We start from the raw sequence: 19,310 nt of genomic DNA on the forward strand, positions 1-19,310 counted from the left end.
GCACAGAGAGGTTAAGTAAACTGCCCAACATCATGCAATTAATAAATCATAGGGATAGGATTTGAACCCAGGCAGTTGGATTCTCAAGGCCATGCCATTAACTCTAAGTTCTTATACCATAAAAAATATTAGATTTAAAATACCCACTAGTGCTCCCTTATTTCATATGTTTACTCTTTGATTTGTTTCTTCTTAATCCCATATAACAACAACATTAGACACCAAAAAAAATTCTAAACTAGATTTTCTTTTTAAAAAATTCTAAATGTCCAATAACCAAACTGGAAACTATGTGTATAATGAACGCTTACTTGTAAGAAAACTGGTGTTAAAACTTTAATTAATTTCCTACTTGGAGGATTAGATAACTTCAAAGAATATTTCTAATCTTTATTTCTTTAATTTGTGAGACATACATTTCAATTTTATAAAACCGAACGTCATGTGTTTTTAAAATGTATTAGTTTTCATGAATCTTACGTTATTATTCACCAGAAAACAGGGGCTTATTATTGTACTTGTGTTAAAGCTCAACCTTTTTCACCATTTTCATTGTAATTCTACCCTTGGGAATAAAACAGTCAGTAGATTTCTGCATCTACCCACTTCCACCCCCCAGGAGTGAAAGCATTAATTCACTGAAGCAGATAAACAAGATGGATAATGATTGTTATATGCTCAGTGATCCTTACAATGGGGAAAAGTAGGATGTTCTCTGATCATTCTCAAATTTGGAAACTGACTGAATTTCCTTTAGGAAATATTAAGTTCTCATCATAGGTGGCATTCTCTCTAGTAGACTAGAAACTAGAATATCTGCCCTGAATTCTGGGAAAATATGTTATATTAGATCCATATAGTAAAAACTTCCTTATTTTATGCAAAGTAGAGAAGACACATATAAATCATCTTTTAAGTAAAGATGTCAAGAAAATCTCCCCTCAACCAAATGAGTTACACTGAATGTCTCACTTCCTTTCTATATATATGAAATTGTCAGGAAAGCTCAGAAGTATCATGTTTCTTCCCTTTCTATGAATTTGCTAGGGATCATGACAACGTGTGTAAATCAGACAGTTATTAAATGAAATACAATGATTCCATTTTGAGGGAGGGAAAATATAATACATAGACTCAGGCCATTTTTCATGGTCCAATTCATTTAAATTTTTCCAAACATAAAAATTAAAGTTCCCACAAAAGACCAAAAAATGTGGGTACAAAACCATATAAGTACACATTTTTACAATTATAACAATTAAAACCAATCCCATAAGTGTTTATGAATAGATACTCCTCCATACTGGTGGAAGGTTTTAGAGAAGAATATCTTTTTTTTTTTCCATGAAGAACTCCTCTTTTACTTTTATTACTTTGATTATATTTCTTTTTTTTTCGCTTTTTTTTCTTTTTTAACATCTTTATTGGAGTATAATTGCTTTACAATGTTGTGTTAGTTTCTGCTGTATAACAAAGTGAATCAGCTATATGCATACGTATATCCCCATATCCCCTCCCTCTTGTGTCTCCCTCCCACCCTCCCTATTCCACCCCTCTAGGTGGTCACAAAGCACCAAGCTGATCTCCCTGTGCTATGCAGCTGCTTCCACTAGCTATCTATTTTACATTTGGTAGTGTACATATGTCAGTGCTATTCTTTCACTTTGTCCCAGCTTACACTTCCCCTTCCCTGTGTCCTCAAATTCATTCTCTACCTCTACATCTTTACTCCTGTCCTGTCCCTAGGTTCATCAGAACCTTTTTTTTTATTCCATATATATGTTAGCATACTGTATTTGTTTTTCTCTTTCTGACTTACTTCACTCTGTATGAGAGACTCTAGGTCCATCCACCTCACTACAAATAACTCAATTTCATTTCTTTTTATGGCCGAGTAATATTCCAATGTATATATGTGCCACAACTTTATCCATTCATCTGTCAATGGACAATTAGGTTGCCTCCATGTCCTGGCTATTGTAAATAGTGCTGTAATGAACATTGAGGTGCATTTGTCTTTTTGAATTATGGTTTTTTCAGGGTATATGCCCAGTAGTGGGCTTGCTGGGTCATATGGTAGCTCTATTTTTAGTTTTTTTAAGGAACCTCCATACTGTTCCCCATGGTGGCTGTATCAGTTTACATTCCCACCAACAGTGCAAGGGGGTTCCCTTTTCTCCACACCCACTCTAGTACTTATTTTTTGTAGGTTTTTTGATGATGGCCATTCTGACCGTTGTGAGATGATACCTCATTGTGGTTTTGATTTGAATTTCTCTAATGATTAGTGATGTTGACCATCCTTTCATGTGTTTGTTGGCAATCTCTATGTCTTAGAGAAGAGTATCTTTTTTATTGTACTAGTGGCATATTCTGGTCAGAATCATGATTTCTTGCCTTATTTCAATTTAGTTAAATCCAGTATATTTATTGAATACCTATTAGGCACAAAAATGACTAAGCTGTTTTCTCCCTTTACTGTTCTCATGCTTTGCAGGTTTGGAGGATGAAAGGAGTAGAGGAGCTAAGGGTAATAGGAAAGGATTAAGGTGACTGCTCACATAATTTAGGGTGTGTCGAAAATCCCATGTGAAAAAGAAGGATCAATTATATAAGAAAATTAAAAGGGATAAATTTCTAGTTTCTGGAAAAATAGCTAGATTTAATCAGAGTAACTCAGAGAGAGAGAGCACAGAAAATTTTACCAATGAGGACATTTTGGTAGGAGAAATAGTTTCAAGGGAGAATTAAGGCCAAATATTGAAGAAAGACACAGGACAGACAGAATTTTTCAACCACAGAGGTGAGTATTTTTAATCAAGTCTAAAATAAGACAATACCACATGAATTTAAAATAAGTCTTGAAGTGTGGTCCATAAGACCAGAAATGCCAAGGAAGTGTAAGATCTGCTTACTCTACACTGAAAGAGGGAGAAAAGGAGAAAATGTATCTTCTTTGAGAAAGAGCTTGTCATTTGAGTATCATAAGTCTCAAACAAAAATATGCTAATGATAATGGGAACATTATTTGCATTGGAATGAGATTTCCATATGTTATGACATATATCATGATGGGTAAGAGTCAGGTAAGAGGTATAAAAGAATGAGCTGATGTTACACAGAATGGCCATGGTACCCTGGGGAAAAGAAACAAAAAAGAAAGAAAAAGAAATGTGAGGCTTAGAATTAACTCTGACAAGGATTGAGTGGAGGAAATGAAATCACAAAACCAAGTTAGAGATTACTATTGACCAAAATGTGGAATACATGGGGATAGGTAACACACATGTCCATGTGAACTGAATTCTCTTAAAATAGAAAACCTCAAAGCAGATGGTTTTTCCTTTATTACACACTATTCCCTTTCTTCCCAATATACTGCACAGTGACCATTTGGGGGCCAATATAAATGTGTCCTTGGTGTCTTCCTTTAATTTACTGATCATATTTAGGTAATAGACTCCAAATCTGAAGACATTCCACAGCTTCCCACAGTATCTTTTACTGATGCAATAGCAGTGACTAAAAATTGGGGGACTTGGGTTAAAACACTTAATTTCTAAGGTTTCTCTATTTGTGTGTAAAGTAAATAAAAAGCAAAGAAAAAAATCCTGAGCTAATTAAAATAAAGGCTGGCACCACTTCCATCATACAATACATAAAATATTAATAACTGTTAACTTACAAAAGTTATTTTACAGTTTGAATATTATATGATTAAGGTAAAAATATTTCTGGTGGTTAATTCATAACAAGCACTTACCCTGTGGCTGACGACTGGGATGGTATATCTGAAGGTCAAATGGCTGTGCACTAGTTTTCTGAATCACACTGACATTCTGCCCTGTCCACTTATTGGCTTTTGACAATGTGTTGGTCCTCCAGTCTGTCCAATAGACATCACTCCCATATAGAGACACGGCGAAGGGATGAGAAAGGTATTCATGACCTCGGATGATTTCTATCATGCCTGTTCCATCATAGAGGGCTGAATAAATGGCATCTGACCTACAGAAAACGAAATGCATCAGTAGTATATCAAAACTCATTCAGATAGTCCAGTGATGTGCTTATACTATTTAGATAAATGACAAACAATTTGTATAAAAAATATTTTATGGGCCTGTATCTGATTTGTAGAAACATTTTTAAAAAAGCCATCAAAATAAAAACAAACAAAAATCACCACTGATGTCATGATACGTGCACATGAGAACAACTTTTATTTTGTAAATATTATCTGAGGAAGGTAACAGAGAATAAAGAAAAAATCATTTTCTAAACCTGGCATCTGTCCAAACTATCCTTTTTTCAAAGTGGTCCACAGTGAGTCCATTAGGCCAAGCCCCTGTTTTCATGTCTTTGTAGATGGTTTTTCTCCCAGCACCACTCATGGAGGCAGATTCAATGCGAGGAAAGTTGGCATCCCAATCTGTCCAGAAAAGAATTCTGAAGAAAAGGAAAGAATGCTCTTGTTTCAGTCATTCATTTCACAAATATTTATTGAGTGCCTATGACATGCTAGGCACTGTCTAGGTAAACAATCACAAGAGAAACAGATGCATTATCTACCCTCACAGGGCTTATAGTCCAGTGGGGGAGACAGACTAAATAAACACATGAATATAAAATTACACCAACTGAAATACATTCAAGAATAATTTTGTTATGAGAGAGAATAGTAGGTGTGTGATCTACTTAGAGAAGATAATCAGGAAAAGAGAGCACTTTGAGGAGGTGATATTTACACTGAATCTGAGAGATGAGGAGAGCAGTATAAAGAGCAGGACATGAAAAATAAACAGCAGATACAAAAACCCTAATGGGGTGAAAAAGTGGATGACTGAGGAACAGAAATAAGGCCAATGTATCAGAAATGGGGCAGTGAGGAGGAAAGGGGAAGAGGGAAGAAGGTGAAATTGAAGAGGGTGATCTTGCAGGTGATCTTGCAGGGTAAGGTAATTATTTGGGATTTTATTCCAAGGGAATAGAGGTACATTTAAGCAGGGGAGAAACATGATATCATATACAAGTGGATTATAGAGAGGTAGGAGAATGGTACATCAGGTGGTTATTTTAAAGGACCAGGCAAAGACGGTAGTGGTTTGGGATATGGTGATAGCAGTGAAGTGAATGGGTTCAAGGAATATTTTGGAGGTAGAACTAAGTGCCAGGACTAAATGATAATTGGATGTAGGGAATGAAGTAGAGAACAGAATCATGGATGACTGTCAGTTTCTTGTTTTGGCATACTCAGAGGAAGGACAGACAGAGGGTGTGAAGGGAATCCTATTAAGTGAAATGGGAAAAATGGAAGAGAAACAGATTTTAAGAGCTGGGAATTGAGTGTGTATGGGTGTGGATAGCAATTGAAAGTTTAGTTTTGAATTTTTGGATCTTGAGATGTTAAGACATAAAAAAGGAGATTTCCAGGAACCTGTGTGGTACACCAAGGTGAAGTTCAGTGAAGGTGGCAGAGTTGGAGACATGAATTTGAAAGTATTCTGCATGGAGATGATATTTAGATTCACATAAATGGAACAGATCATATGACAGAGGATACAGAGGAGAAACAGAAGGATATCATATATTTTGATTTATACAAACATGCAAGTGTTATAATACAATTTATTTTTTACTAAATACTACTTGTAACTCTACATTCATGGTGTATAAACAGTTCCACACGATAGGTATCAAATGTTTCATGTTGTGCATTTGATTTCTAAGGCTATTAGGTAATAGATAGTTTATGTTTCATTGACTGTGGCCTAAACTGCTGATGCATGTTTCTATAGTATTATAATATAGTTACACAACAATTCCACAATTATTACAACTAGCTAATGTTTGAGTGCTTACTATACGTTAAATACTATTTTCAGAGCTTTATATAGATTATCTCATTTAATCCACCATGAGACCATGGTTAAAGTTATCCATGTTTTACAGATGAAAAAACAAGCTTAGAGAAGTTAAATTACTTGACCAGGTTATATGGCCAGCAAGTGGAAGATGGAATTGGGAAAATGGATAGCTTAACTTCTGTTCTCATGCTTTTAACATCTAACTCTTTAATATCATGTCACTAAATAAAATAACAAAGGGAAAGCATCTGGTACTGGAGTAGGAACATGGTTGGTAATCAATAAATGGTAGTTGCCTTCTCTACCTTGGTAGTAGAACCAACCCAATGGACAGCATGGAGATTTGGGGAGGGAAAATGCAAAGAACTGGAGAGACAGTGACAGTCTAACAAATTTTCCTATTATCAGTTCTCACAACATTTTGGTCAGAAGTGGTAAAGTTACTGGTAAACATAAATTTGTTTTCATTATAATTGTATATAGCCTTGCTATTTTTCAATTCTTCCATTACTATGAATGATCCTTAGGTATATGAATTTGGTGGATATCTTGGAAAAATGAAACAATCCTCTGGAACAAAATTCAAAATGCAATTCAAACTTTCTTCTCTTTTAAAAAGTTTATTATATCCATTTAAGGAAATGTGGAGTGATGTAAACTAAGTGTTCATTATGACTTCAATTTTTCAGAGGTATATAACCACTTATAGGATATGGGAATTACAAATATGAAATGATTGGAAGTCAATACAAAACATTATAGAATAAATTTAGTAAGTATGTGTGCTAAAGTCATGTGTGGTCAAGAAGATATTGACCTTCTTGATGAGTAGGTTCCCATACAACTTAAGTACTAGACCTTCAAAAAATGTCATTAAATAATTGTGTCAGCTTTGAATAGTGGCAATGCATAGGTTTTTGCATCAGACAAGCTTGCAATCAAATTTTTGATCTGTCACTGATTCCAGCGTACTTAATCTCAGCCTCTGTTTGCTCATCTGTAAATAAAAACTCTGATAGTACCACTGATTGGAGTATTTGATGAGGTAATGGATGTAAACAATTTAGCACACAGAATGACTAGCACATAGAAACATTTGTGTTTACACAAGCATCCACACACATATTCAGAGAGCATATTCTTTTAAAGGCAAAATTCAAAGTCATTCCAAACTATTAAAGAAATGGAGAGAGAGAGAGACAGACAGACACACACAGACACAGAGGGAGAGAAAAAATGACAATTAATACTAATGTCAATGTTTAAATGTTACAACAGCATGTATGTGAAGGTAGATTAGTTTTATAAAGTGAGCATGAGTCAAAGCCATGAGAAAAAAATTCAGAGGAGTAGGTCATAGAATAGGTTTATCTCACAGAATATCTCTTAAAAAATGAGTTTATATTAAAAAAAATAGTTTTTGTTTCATTAGCATCTTTAGGAGTTTCCATAGCTCTGGTGGTGGGAGTATATCCACAAAAACAATATCTAAATCATTCATTGTTTAACCACCAAATATTTGAATAAGTTACATAAACTGTTGGGGAAGGATAAAGATGAACATTAATATATCAGAGGACAGTGTATTGATAATTGTTGAAGCTGGGTGATAGATACGAGGGAATTAATTTTACAATTCCTTTTATTTTGTGTATTTAAAAATTTTTTAAATAAAGGTTTAAAAGTGCAACTAACCCAAAATTAAGTAAATAGATAATTTTTTTAAATGTACCAGAGAACATTTATAAAATCTTATTGCTGGGAATCTTTTTTCTGAAAAGACTAAAGTTTAAGAATAGGATTGTTTTGTATGAGAAAGTGCTAATTATCTGGAAATATCAGTACTATATATTGTTTATAAGTTATCATATGTAATCTGTTGCTAATTAAATAAAAAATAAAACAAAGGTTAATTAATATAAAACTGGTAGGCTATTTGGTTAAGTAGTTGAATGCCTCTCTTGAAAACGATGAATATGAAATGAATTATGTGTCTCACTTCAAATTTAATTTTGGATGCACACAACTTTTCACTGACACCAGGTTGTTACTTATCAGCTTCCCTTTAAACGTAACATTAAAAAATTAAGATTATTTGAAGAAACAAGACCAACCTAGCATCGATTAAATTTATGATGATATCTTGACACACAAGTTAGAGAGATTTGCAAGTTTGAAAAAGATTAGGAAAAAAATCCCTGAAAACAAACACAGTGAATTTGAGAGTCATAGGTAGTCTGAGTATCTGTGGATAAGATCCCACTAGATCTAGAGAACACTGTACTCCATACTCTGGATTGATGACCCAAAGACTTCTGAAACACTGTCTTTTGCCTGTATAACAAATAGAGAATTGGTGTCTCTCTTAACTTTCTACCTTCTTCTGCCTTATGTGGTTGCAGCAATTCCCAACACGCATATAAGTAACCCTGCAACTCTGCATTCTCTATATGTAGGTTTACTAGAAACAGACACTGTAGACTTTCAAATGCATGTTTCTAGTGGACAAAAATGTATGGCTTGGGACACTCTGAGGAATCATAAAAAAAAAAGTGGTCCCTTCATTTCTTCACTAAACATAGCAGCATTAAGCTGTTTCTTCTGCAGTGGTCACTAGAGTCCTATCTTTCATTAATTTAGGTGGGAAATTTCCAACACTTTTTATAAAATACATGTTCTAGAATTAGTTCCCCTAAAAATGTTCTTAACCTTGACAATAGTCAGTTAACAATCAATTTTAAAAGTTGATTTCAAGGATCATTGTTTCATAAAATTCTAGGCACTCTTTTGTACACTTTACAATATGGTATTTTAAAAGAATCATTTTCCCCTTATTACTTTCTTTTTACGGTTAAAATGTATTAGCATTTCAATGACTGCATTATTTCTTCAAGTATACAAAGACTGAATATCCCTTCTTACAGGACGTATAGAAATGTTCAACCATGATTGCTTTTAAAAAAGAGACTACAGTCTACTGATTCTATAGTTCCTGCATTCACAGGTTAGTCTGTATCAGGATTAAATTGGGTAAATGGACCATGAACAACTTGTACCATTATGGGCATGAAAGAGCTATTATAATCTATCAGGTCAAGGTGCAGAAGGTGAAAATAAAGGATCTTGGCAAAAAAAAGAGGTTACTTATCTATAATCTTTAGGCCTTCTGAAACCAACAATGTTATTAGTTTCATTTAGAAACGCTCCCAGATAAAATTAAAATTTTATTTAGATGTCTCACTAATCTTCACAATTACTATATCTGCTTTCACCAACTGCAATGGTTATATCAGAGTCCATCTATTATGACAAATGAAAACTAAATACCAGCAAAGAAGCAGGAAGACACCATGCAGTTACAGGAGCATAAAGGCAAGGAAAGTTCAAGAACTGAAGTGAGTACCCTGTAGATTCTGAACTCCCTGGTGCTTGCTACTCCCTAATAATAAACTTGATGTTTAGAGGAGATTCATGTACTCTTTCAGGTCACCTCAGCAATAAATGTATTCCTTTAAAATGGAATGAAAGAAAAATAGCTCCTCCATAAGGTTCCCAATTTAGCATCTTGGAATAACTTGTCACTTGGGACACTGGGTCAAAACCCAGAATACGGAAGGAATGTAACATGATAGCAAACATGTCTTATAATGTAAAATGAAGGTCTGTGGATTCTATGTTGAGGAAGCAAAGTATTGATTAAAACATTTCTTTTTTGAGATTTGTAAAAAAAAAAAAAAAAGGTCACAAAGACCTTGACTGCTTCAGAAGATCATGTGATGTAAACGTGTTTTATGGGGTTAATGTTATAGCCTGCTTTTTTTCTCAGCTGTGCTGAGGGAGCAAAGTGGCTGGTTGCAAACTTTTTCTTTCATTCATTATTGTCAAAGAAGATGATAGTATTGCCCATGAGCGTATTTTACTGTATACTTCCCTCTTTAAGGTGTATCCTTGAGTTCCGGTAAGTTTCACCGTAAAGTAAAGGTCTATTCATATGCATTAATTTACTGAACAAGAGCTTACTGAGCACAATTATATATATCAAGGGCAGTGAAGGATTTCATAGACATGGAAGCAACTCTGCCGTCAGAAAGCTTATGATCTAGTAGGAAAGGTAATAGCATTTACACAAACTACATTTCTCAAAAAATTATCCAGTGGGTTTATCCTAAAATAAAAAATTTCAAAAAATGTTTAAATGTCTTTGGAGCCCCTATAATTTTGATTCACAGCTTTCTTACCTATTTCATCAATAATGTGAGAAATAAGGGAATACTTATTTTTACTAGTCTCTCAGCCTACTTTATGAAAGGTCCAATGTTTAAAAATGTCTATGAACTTTTCACCAAAATATCCAATAAACCTGAAAATAAATCTTAATATTTGCACTACATTTTTAAAATCTAATTGCTACATTTTAAATTTAAATTTACAACTGGGCTCTAAAGGTATTTACATGAACCTCATATTTAACCAACACAATCCTTTATAAAATAATTTTTAATAATAAAAATTCTATCATATCATATGACACCCAAACCTGTCAAACTTTTAATTTATTCCTAGAGTCAGTGAATTGACACTGCCATTTGAACTTTGGTCATTTACACCAGAAACAATTTTACAAGTGTTATTTCTTCACCCATTAAACAAAATTATTACCACTGTAATTATCTTAATTAGCCTCACAATTTCGTAGTAGCAATCAACTTTCTCAGAAGCATTATCAAGTTTTCCCTCCTCAGAGACTAGCTTTCTATACCAACTTTCAACTCTTAGAGAATATTTTACTTCTGGAAATCCCCTTATATCACTGAAATAGTGCCTGATATTTTCATTTAAATAGCATTTGTGGGTTGTGTGTCTTTTGCATTTCTATTTTCTTTTTCTCTTCTCAGGTTGGCTATTCCTCAAACAAGCTGAGATAAATAAATTTATTCTAAGCATTGTCAGTTCCAAGCTATAGGAAAAGAAGCTTCAATTCCCAGATCTACTGCTTTGCTTGATCAGACTATTTTCAAAATTTTTATACACGTGTTTTATTTATTTGTTTTTTTCTCTCTGTGTGCCATTTGTTTTTTTGGGAAGCAGTTCTCCTACCATGTTGGTATACTTGCTAAAATTACAACTTTCTCCAAAATACCACTTTCCCTTATACAGAAAGTTTCTCATGCAGATAAAGTGCTGGTACAATGTAGATAGGTCTAATAGGTGAAAAGTTCACACCAGTAGCTGTTACACTGAGGGTAAAAACCTCTGTTGATGATGGACCTCTGTGGGAAGTAAAGGGTCAAAATTGGCAGTCTACTTGTAACCTCAGGGACAGTCCGTTTGAAAAAGGGAATTTCTCATTAGACACAGATGACCTCTTCCTAGTGAACTGTTATTACAGGAGGTAATGAGTGAAATGGGCAAAGCGTAAACCATGTAAACTGGAGGACATACCTAGAAGATACAACTGCCTTACTTAACTCTGTATGACAGTCTCTAGGTCCATCCACCTCACTACAAATAACTCAATTTCATTTCTTTTTATGGCTGAGTAATATCCTACGGTATATATGTGCCACATCTTCTTCTCCATTCATCTGTCAATGGACACTTAGGTTGCTTCCCTGTTCTGGCTATTGTAAATAGTGCTGCTATGAACATTGGGGTGCATGTGTCTTTTGAATTATGGTTTTCTCAGGGTATACGCCCAGTAGTGGGATTGCTGGATCATATGGTAATTCTATTTTTAGTTTTTTAAGGAACCTCCATACTGTTCTCCATAGTGGCATGGACTTATATACACTACCATATGTAAAATAGATAACTAGTGGGAAGCAGCCACATAGCACAGGGAGATCAGTTCAGTGATTTGTAACCACCTAGAGGGGTGGGATAGGGAGGGTGGGAGGGAGATGCAAGAGGGAGGGGATATGGGGATGTATGTATATGTATAGCTGATTCACTTTGTTATAAAGCAGAAACTAACAAACCATTGTAAAGCAGTTATACTCCAATAAGGATGTTAAAAAAAAAAAAAAGATACAATTGCCGCTCTGTTGATTGTGGCCAGATCTCCCTACTTTTGTGAAAGAAGCCAGAAATCCAGAGTTGTATGCAAAATCTTTCAATATTTTAAATTTTGGCAACTAATTCAAATAAATGTCAAACTCCGTGAAAGGTAAAACAAACACAGCAATGAGAGTTGCCAGTTTGGAGCCTTGGTCTAGACAAGCTTCCTTGTCCCTTTAATTTCTGTATCTGAATTGAGGAAAAGGAAAACAAACAGACTTCCCAATCTATTGATTTCTGGGTCTTGGGCATAAACCAGGGCACAAAGCAGAGAGTATGGGCCAGGAAGCTGACTTAAACACAAGGCTCCCTTTTCTCTCTTCTCATCTCACTAAAGTCCCTCCTGGCTGACTCCCCCCTCGCCTTGGTCCTCCCTAGACTTTGTATTACTTAAAGGTACAGAGCCAAAAAAAATTTTCCTTTCTACCATCCTTTAGACTTGACAATGATTTTGGATTAACGAAACAATTAGCAAAGAAATAAACAATTAACAGCAAGAGCAAAGCATTCCCATGTAGATGAGTTATATATTATCTTCCACATTTTCCCAGCTCCTCAAAACAACGTAATTATAAAGAAATTATTATCCCTGATTTACAAAAGAGAAAACTGAAATCTAAGGGATGACAATACACTTGAGTAGATTTCCCAGAGGATAAATGACTGAGCAGTGCTGGAACCCTTGTTTTCTAGCTCCAAATCCACTGTCTCTCTTCTGCTCTTTCACAAAGGAACACAGGGAAACAGTGGGGGCAATAACCTGAATTATACATTTGACCTTGTTTTCCAGAATCATGTGTCTTGTCCTTCAAATATCCCCGTAATTAGCATCTCAATACTGGACTCTTTCAAGCTTATTCTAATATTCTTTCAAACTAACTCCAAGTATATACAAATATCAATACAGATACAAGGTGAGGTGGTTAACATCGGTGACTGTTTGGACCATAGACTGTGGTTTGCACCCCTTAGAAACAATTACAGCATCTCTTTGGCAGGTCAAAAAGAAATTCATTAAATTACTGCTTTAAAATAGAGTTACAATAGCTTCTAAAAGGGCCGAATGCCCACATTTAGAAAAAAATGTTCTATCCCCTAAAAGTACCTATGTAAGCAATCCTATAACAAAATTCATGGTAACAAACTAAAACTGTTGAGATATATCTATATTTATAGCTATATATATATAGATATATGTACACACAATTATGTATGTATATAATTGTATATGTACATATAAACACACACATATATACACAACTATGCACAAGTATATATACACACATATTTACATGCACAAAATAAGCACTATGGCTCATAATTTATGAGATAATTGAATTCAGTATTAATTTGAAAGATTATTTTTTATGCCTAACTGAATCTGTGAAAGGCAAACTTATTTACCCATATCTTGGGTCCAAAGCGATGGCCCGGGGGTGTTCCATAGCTCCTGCTATGAGTGTAGTTCTTAAGGAACCATCTAGTTTGGCCACTTCAATTTGGTCCAGATTGCTGTCTATCCAGTATATGTTGCTTGCTATCCAGTCAACTGTTAGTCCTTCTGGGGTAGCCAGGCCATGCTCCACAACCACTTCAATGGCACTGACACCTACAAAAAAAAGAGAAGCCAACACTTGCACCCATTCAAGGAACCTGTTAAGCACAAAGGAAAAGGCCTACTTATTAGCAATATGAAGTACTTAACATTATATTAACCTTGAGAGATATAGTGCAAAAGTGTTACCTGGCACAGAAGAAACTAAGAAGGCCCCAAATTTAGAATCACTGATCTTTCCCAGCAGAGTTTTTTGATCTCTTAAATCCTTTCAGTGACAGTATAACAGAATTTTAAAACAACTCTGAGGCTAACAACAATGTTTAGGTTGCAAAAAAGTTATTTCGTGCTTCTGACTTTTTAGTCAGAACAAGGGATTTTGGAAATAAAAATGATGTGCTGGTTAAAATTGGTGCAATTTAATTCAAACGTTGATCTTCAGGGGTAGAATAAAAAGAAAAAGTCCACCTGGGGTAACATGCATCATAGCTAGTCAGCACCCACTCTTTTTTTGAAGCATGCCTATAAGATCACTCTTGCTGCATTTAACCTTAACAAAAGCCCCAAATCACCCACCTCCACACCATAAGCCAAGTTTTATGGCTTGTATGTTATATCCTGCAAGCCATGAGACTTGTAGGATATAACATGTTTGCAAATAAGAGAAGAAGGCAGAAGTGTGGTCTAAATAAAAATAAGCAATTTGGTAATACCCAGCACTACTCTTATTTATCCATTCCTTAATTTATTTTGGAATTAAAATATATATATATATATATATTTAAAAAACGATCCTTTTTCTAATAGGATAGCTCTTTATAATTTATGACATTGCCAATGCTTTTGTTAGACTTTTAATAGTGTGGTTTTTTTGAACAGTTAACCATCTAAAGTCATGGATCTAAATCCATCATTTGAAGTCAGTACCTTGCAATATGACACAGGACACAAACTCACAGATCATAATTATATAGTGTGTTCAAATACTATATTTTTCCAAAATTGTATAGGTGATTTAAGGAGGAATTTTGATGGTGATAGAAATACCTGGCCTTTGGAATGTTACACAGATCTAAAATTTTCAAGAGAATTATTACATATATTTATCTCAAGGCCTTGCTACTAAAGAATGGCCTAGATTGGAGAAAAGAGATGTCAAATCATGGGAAAAAGTATTTAGCTCATATTTGTAATTGTAATAATTCATTGTTTCTTTGAATTATGCTGAAAGGTGAAAACCAAATAAAAACAAGCTATGTTAACTGACAAAAATATGACTACTAGTATGTAGGAGACAATGTTTTTTTTTCTTGTAAATAAATTTCTTCACCGAATATGCATGAAAAAGTTCACAACTTGAAAATGGTGTGAACAGTACAGGCCTTCACCACTTCCCTCCCCTATCTTCACACATATACTTCACATCCCTGGTTTTACACATATGAGGGAGAAGATGAAGAACCAAAGGCCAAAGACTAATCAAAATTCCTTCTGATTACAGCATACTTTTCTGGAATTTTCAGTTAGAAATCAATCTGAACATTAAGTCAACATTGTAACAGATGTACCTCCACTTTCAGAAAGCTTGCCCCGGTATATTCTGTCTTCTACAACATCTGTCCAATAAAGTAAACTTTGATTGAAGTGAAAATCAAGTGCTATTGTGTTTCTCAATCCAGGAACAAGTAAACTATAGTCTCTTTTATGAAGATCAATCCTTCTGATCTCATGGCGAATAGAAAAGATGATGAATGCTTCAAAAGGATCTGAAAATAAATTTATTTTAATAGGCTTATGAAAATATTTATAGGCTTAGTAAGTGGAATAAAGTGCTTGAGGTCAAAATCCATTTATTTAAAAGTATAATTTATTATGTAATTTTCTGTCACTAAAGGAACAATTTCTTTTAATCCAAAATATAAAAGAAACTTGAAAAACTTAGGTTTATTTGTATTTATTAAAATAACATAAAAATGTGTTTTTATTCTTTGAATTTTTATACACCTGATTCTGATTTTAAAATACAAGAATTGTTTAATTCCAAGACAAAATGTAAGACTTTCTGTTTTTTTTTTTTTTTTTTTTTTTGTGGTATGCGGGCCTCTCACTGTTGTGGCCTCTCCCGCCGCGGAGCACAGGCTCTGGACACGCAGGCTCAGCGGCCATGGCTCACGGGCCCAGCCGCTCTGCGGCATGCGGGATCTTCCCGGACCGGGGCACGAACCCTTGTCCCCTGCATCGGCAGGCAGACTCTCAACCACTGCGCCACCAGGGAAGCCCAAGACTTTCTGTTTTAAAGTAGTTTCAGCTGACAATCTAAACTTCAGAAACATCACCATAGGAACTGCTAAGAGGTGAATAAAACTAACGCTGCCACTCTTAGCCCATCACATTACTCTAGATCCACAAAGGAGAGAGATTCAACAAAAAACAATTATTGGGCTGATAATTAGTGAATACTCTCCATGAGGGAAGATGGTGGTTCTCTTGACAACCCAAGAAGATCATGTCTACAACTCTTCCCCCACTAGTTTTTAATCCTGGACCAGGCCTGAGTAGGGAGAAACAGAAAAAGCTTTGAAAACAAATATGAGATTAAAGTTTTATATTTTTGTACATAAAAGAAAGAATTTTTAATACCCCAAAGTTATAAAAATTATGTTATCATTTTGAAAATGTATTAAGTCCTATACCAATTACCATTGGACATACTAATATGAGTTAGACATGAATTCACTTGGTGAATATACATTTTAAGGGAGGGATCCAGGCTCACAAAGATTTCTCCTGTTTCCATGTTAGTGCCACCCTTTTGTGCTTTTCTTTAGGGAAATTGGTTTTTCTATCCCAAGTCTATACATGTCTGTGAATGTGAGCTGTTATAATTATCCCAGGCCAAAGTGGTTGACTCAAGAGGTGGATGTGAGATCTAAGTCAGGAAGACGGGTTTGTAAAATTCCAGAGAAGTTTTCAAGCTGAGGGGAAAGAGTCTCTTTTCTTCTATGGTCACAGATTTCTCAGCCTAGTGTTGTCAGTTCATGTCCTTGTAGTTTGTGTAAGTCTACTCGTGGTATTGTAGGAGAAGAGAAAAAAAAAAGCCTCAGAAACAGAAGCAGCGATGACCAGGGGAGAGACCATGATGTCCTAAATCCATAGTTCCAATTACCCCTAAGATAAGCTCCTTCCTTCAAATACCCTATACACTTCTCATACTTTCAGTATATAAGCCAATGCACTTAACTCTATTCAACTTCATTTGAGCTGGGATTTTGTCAATTGCAAACAGGTTTACTGTTCTTATTAATCTTATTTCCTCAGAGAGGTCTTTCCTGATCATTTATCTAATAAAAGCACACCTCCATTATTCTATATCATCATAGCCTATTTATTATTTTTGAGATACACTTTAAAATCAATATTTCCTTGTTTGCCAATGATCTTCCTCACTGGATTATAAACTCTCTTAAACAGGGATCTCATCTGTCTTGCTCATTATACTGTCCCTAACACCTAGCACCAGGGAATACATAGTACACACCAGGTCTTAGATTAGAAGGTGCTGGCTGCCTTGGTGGAGGGAAGTTACCTGCCATTTTGTTTCACTGGAGGTGAATCTACTTTAGGGAGCTCTGCCCAGGACACTAAATAAATGTATTTTGAGTGATTAAATGTGGAGAAGAGTTGAATCCATCCTAAGGGACCACCTGACAGCTAGCATGGGAGAGATGCTGCCACAATCAGCAGAGTCATCTACTTGCCCTTCAGCTGATCACACAGTATAAGCAAGCCTGGTCATGACCATAAGAACTGCCCAGAGATCCTGAGAATTTGTGAGCAAACATTATGTATATTGTTGATATAATACCTAATATCATTTAGGTATTATGGTTATTTATTGCATAGTATTGTGGTGTTTATTGCACAACATTACTGTGATAATAGCTAACTGATACAAGATACCAAACATGTACAAAATAACCAGTTCCAGAAAGCTCCCAATAGAACAAATACTAATAAAATTTAAAATCCAAAATTTAACGTTTTTAAAGTAAAAAAAAAAAAGGTTGTGTTAGATGCACAGTTGTTTAAAAGAAATAATAACTAATTTTGGATCAGCAATCCTTATTTGATTACCTGCTTTGGCTATGAAACAACTATTAGCTTAGAAACATTTTTTATCTTTTCAGGAATTAAATGTCTTTAACCTGTAAAATGAGGTAAACAATAACCACCTTTCAACCTAACTTAAACTGTTGCTATCAGAATCCAATTAGATGATGTATGCAAATTTGTTTTATAAGCTGAAAATCATCACAGTAAACACAAATGTAGCAGTAACTGTGATGTAGTCCGCAAGTAACAGACTTGGAGTCAGAAACTGTGTGTTTAAGACAGAGCTCTGCTATCAACTAGCTGTATAAATCTGAGAAATTTACTCAGACCTTCTGATCCTCAATATTTTAATTTATAAAGTGTATAACATACTGTTATCAAGATAATTGACAGTTAAAAGTGTGAATACTTAATAATATCTTAATAAATATTTAATAATTATTATGACTATTAAGTTCCAGAAATCGCTCAAAGGATTAAGCAAAAGAGATACTGGGTAAGAGAAAAGGTTGGATGATGACACACCAAAAATAGTCAGATATTTCTTAGCATATGCTGAAACTGGGACATTACAGCTCTGAAGAGCCTCCCCTTCCTTTGGCTTATAGTTTGTTTGCCCTTAGTTAAGTAGTAAATTGTAGGTGCAGCAGCTACTTGCTAGAGAAGCTTATATTGAATAATGTTAAAGAACACACAGTTTTTAATCACAGAATGACTGCTTCTTCAAAAGTATCTACTTTTCTTACATACATAAATATGTGTTATTTTATTTTTAGTATGCTAGAATGAGGAAAGCCTTTCTGAGTTTGATACAAATCATAGAAGACCTAAAGAAAAGAATGACATTTAACGTTACTGAAGAAATTGTAGGAGAGAAAACAATGTAAAAAATGTCAAAAGACAAAAGGCAAACTGGGTAAAATATCTGCAATATAATAAAGGATTAAATTATTTAATACATATGAGCTCCTACAAATTGACAAGAAAAAATAGTCACATGAATAACGGGGCAAACGGTATTAAAAAGAAAATTCAAAGAAAGGAAAATATAAACAACTTTGAAATTTTAAAAAGTATTCAATTTCTGTCATAAAATGATAAACAGATTTTAAAACTATGAAAATATGTGATAAGACACTGTTTTGATTAAAATGTAGACAAAAGGCACTCTGGTATATTGATAACGAAAGTATAACCCCTAAGTAGAGTCACTGTGCAATATTCCATCAAAAGTTTATATATATATATTACACTATTTGATCAAGTAAGTCCATTTGTAAAGATAGAGTTGTACACATGAAAATTTGCAGATGAGGATGGAAATCCTTTGCAATATCATTTCTGGTAACAAAAGATTAAGCAACATTAATATTCATCAATAGATGGCTGCATAAATAATGTATGATAGTCACAGAGTGTAATATTATAAGGCCACGTAAATGAATGTGATTAATATGCATGTGCTCATGTGGAATAATTTCCAATATTTTGTAAGTTGAAAACAGCAACATGTGAACCGTATGCATGATATGCTACCATTTAAGTTAAAAAATAAAAGATTTTTCTAGACCTATGTGATGGTAAATCACAGAATACATCTTAAAAGATTAATGAAAGAATGCTGTTACGTCTGCCATGGGAACTGGTGATCAGTTCAGGAGTGGGAAGAAAACTAAGTTTTACTTTATTCTGCATAGGTTCATTTTTTCTTTTAGCAT

The 19,310-nt window shown here is 34.4% G+C and overlaps 1 protein-coding gene across 1 annotated transcript in view; it reads right to left on the bottom strand.

The window, feature by feature from the left end:
• Positions 1-19,310, bottom strand: part of LRP1B (LDL receptor related protein 1B) — a 1,545,691-nt gene that overhangs the window by 641,406 nt on the left and 884,975 nt on the right. Inside the window, exons 24-27 of the mRNA XM_060105953.1 lie at positions 15,048-15,245; positions 13,329-13,533; positions 4,285-4,449; positions 3,764-4,008 (exon numbers count right to left, since the gene is read on the bottom strand). Of these exons, the coding sequence (XP_059961936.1) occupies positions 3,764-4,008; positions 4,285-4,449; positions 13,329-13,533; positions 15,048-15,245 (813 nt within the window). The remainder of the gene's footprint in view (positions 1-3,763; positions 4,009-4,284; positions 4,450-13,328; positions 13,534-15,047; positions 15,246-19,310) is intronic.

The sequence above is a fragment of the Mesoplodon densirostris genome, chromosome 8, assembly GCF_025265405.1.
Source record: "Mesoplodon densirostris isolate mMesDen1 chromosome 8, mMesDen1 primary haplotype, whole genome shotgun sequence".
Classification (NCBI taxonomy): Eukaryota; Metazoa; Chordata; class Mammalia; order Artiodactyla; family Ziphiidae; genus Mesoplodon; species Mesoplodon densirostris.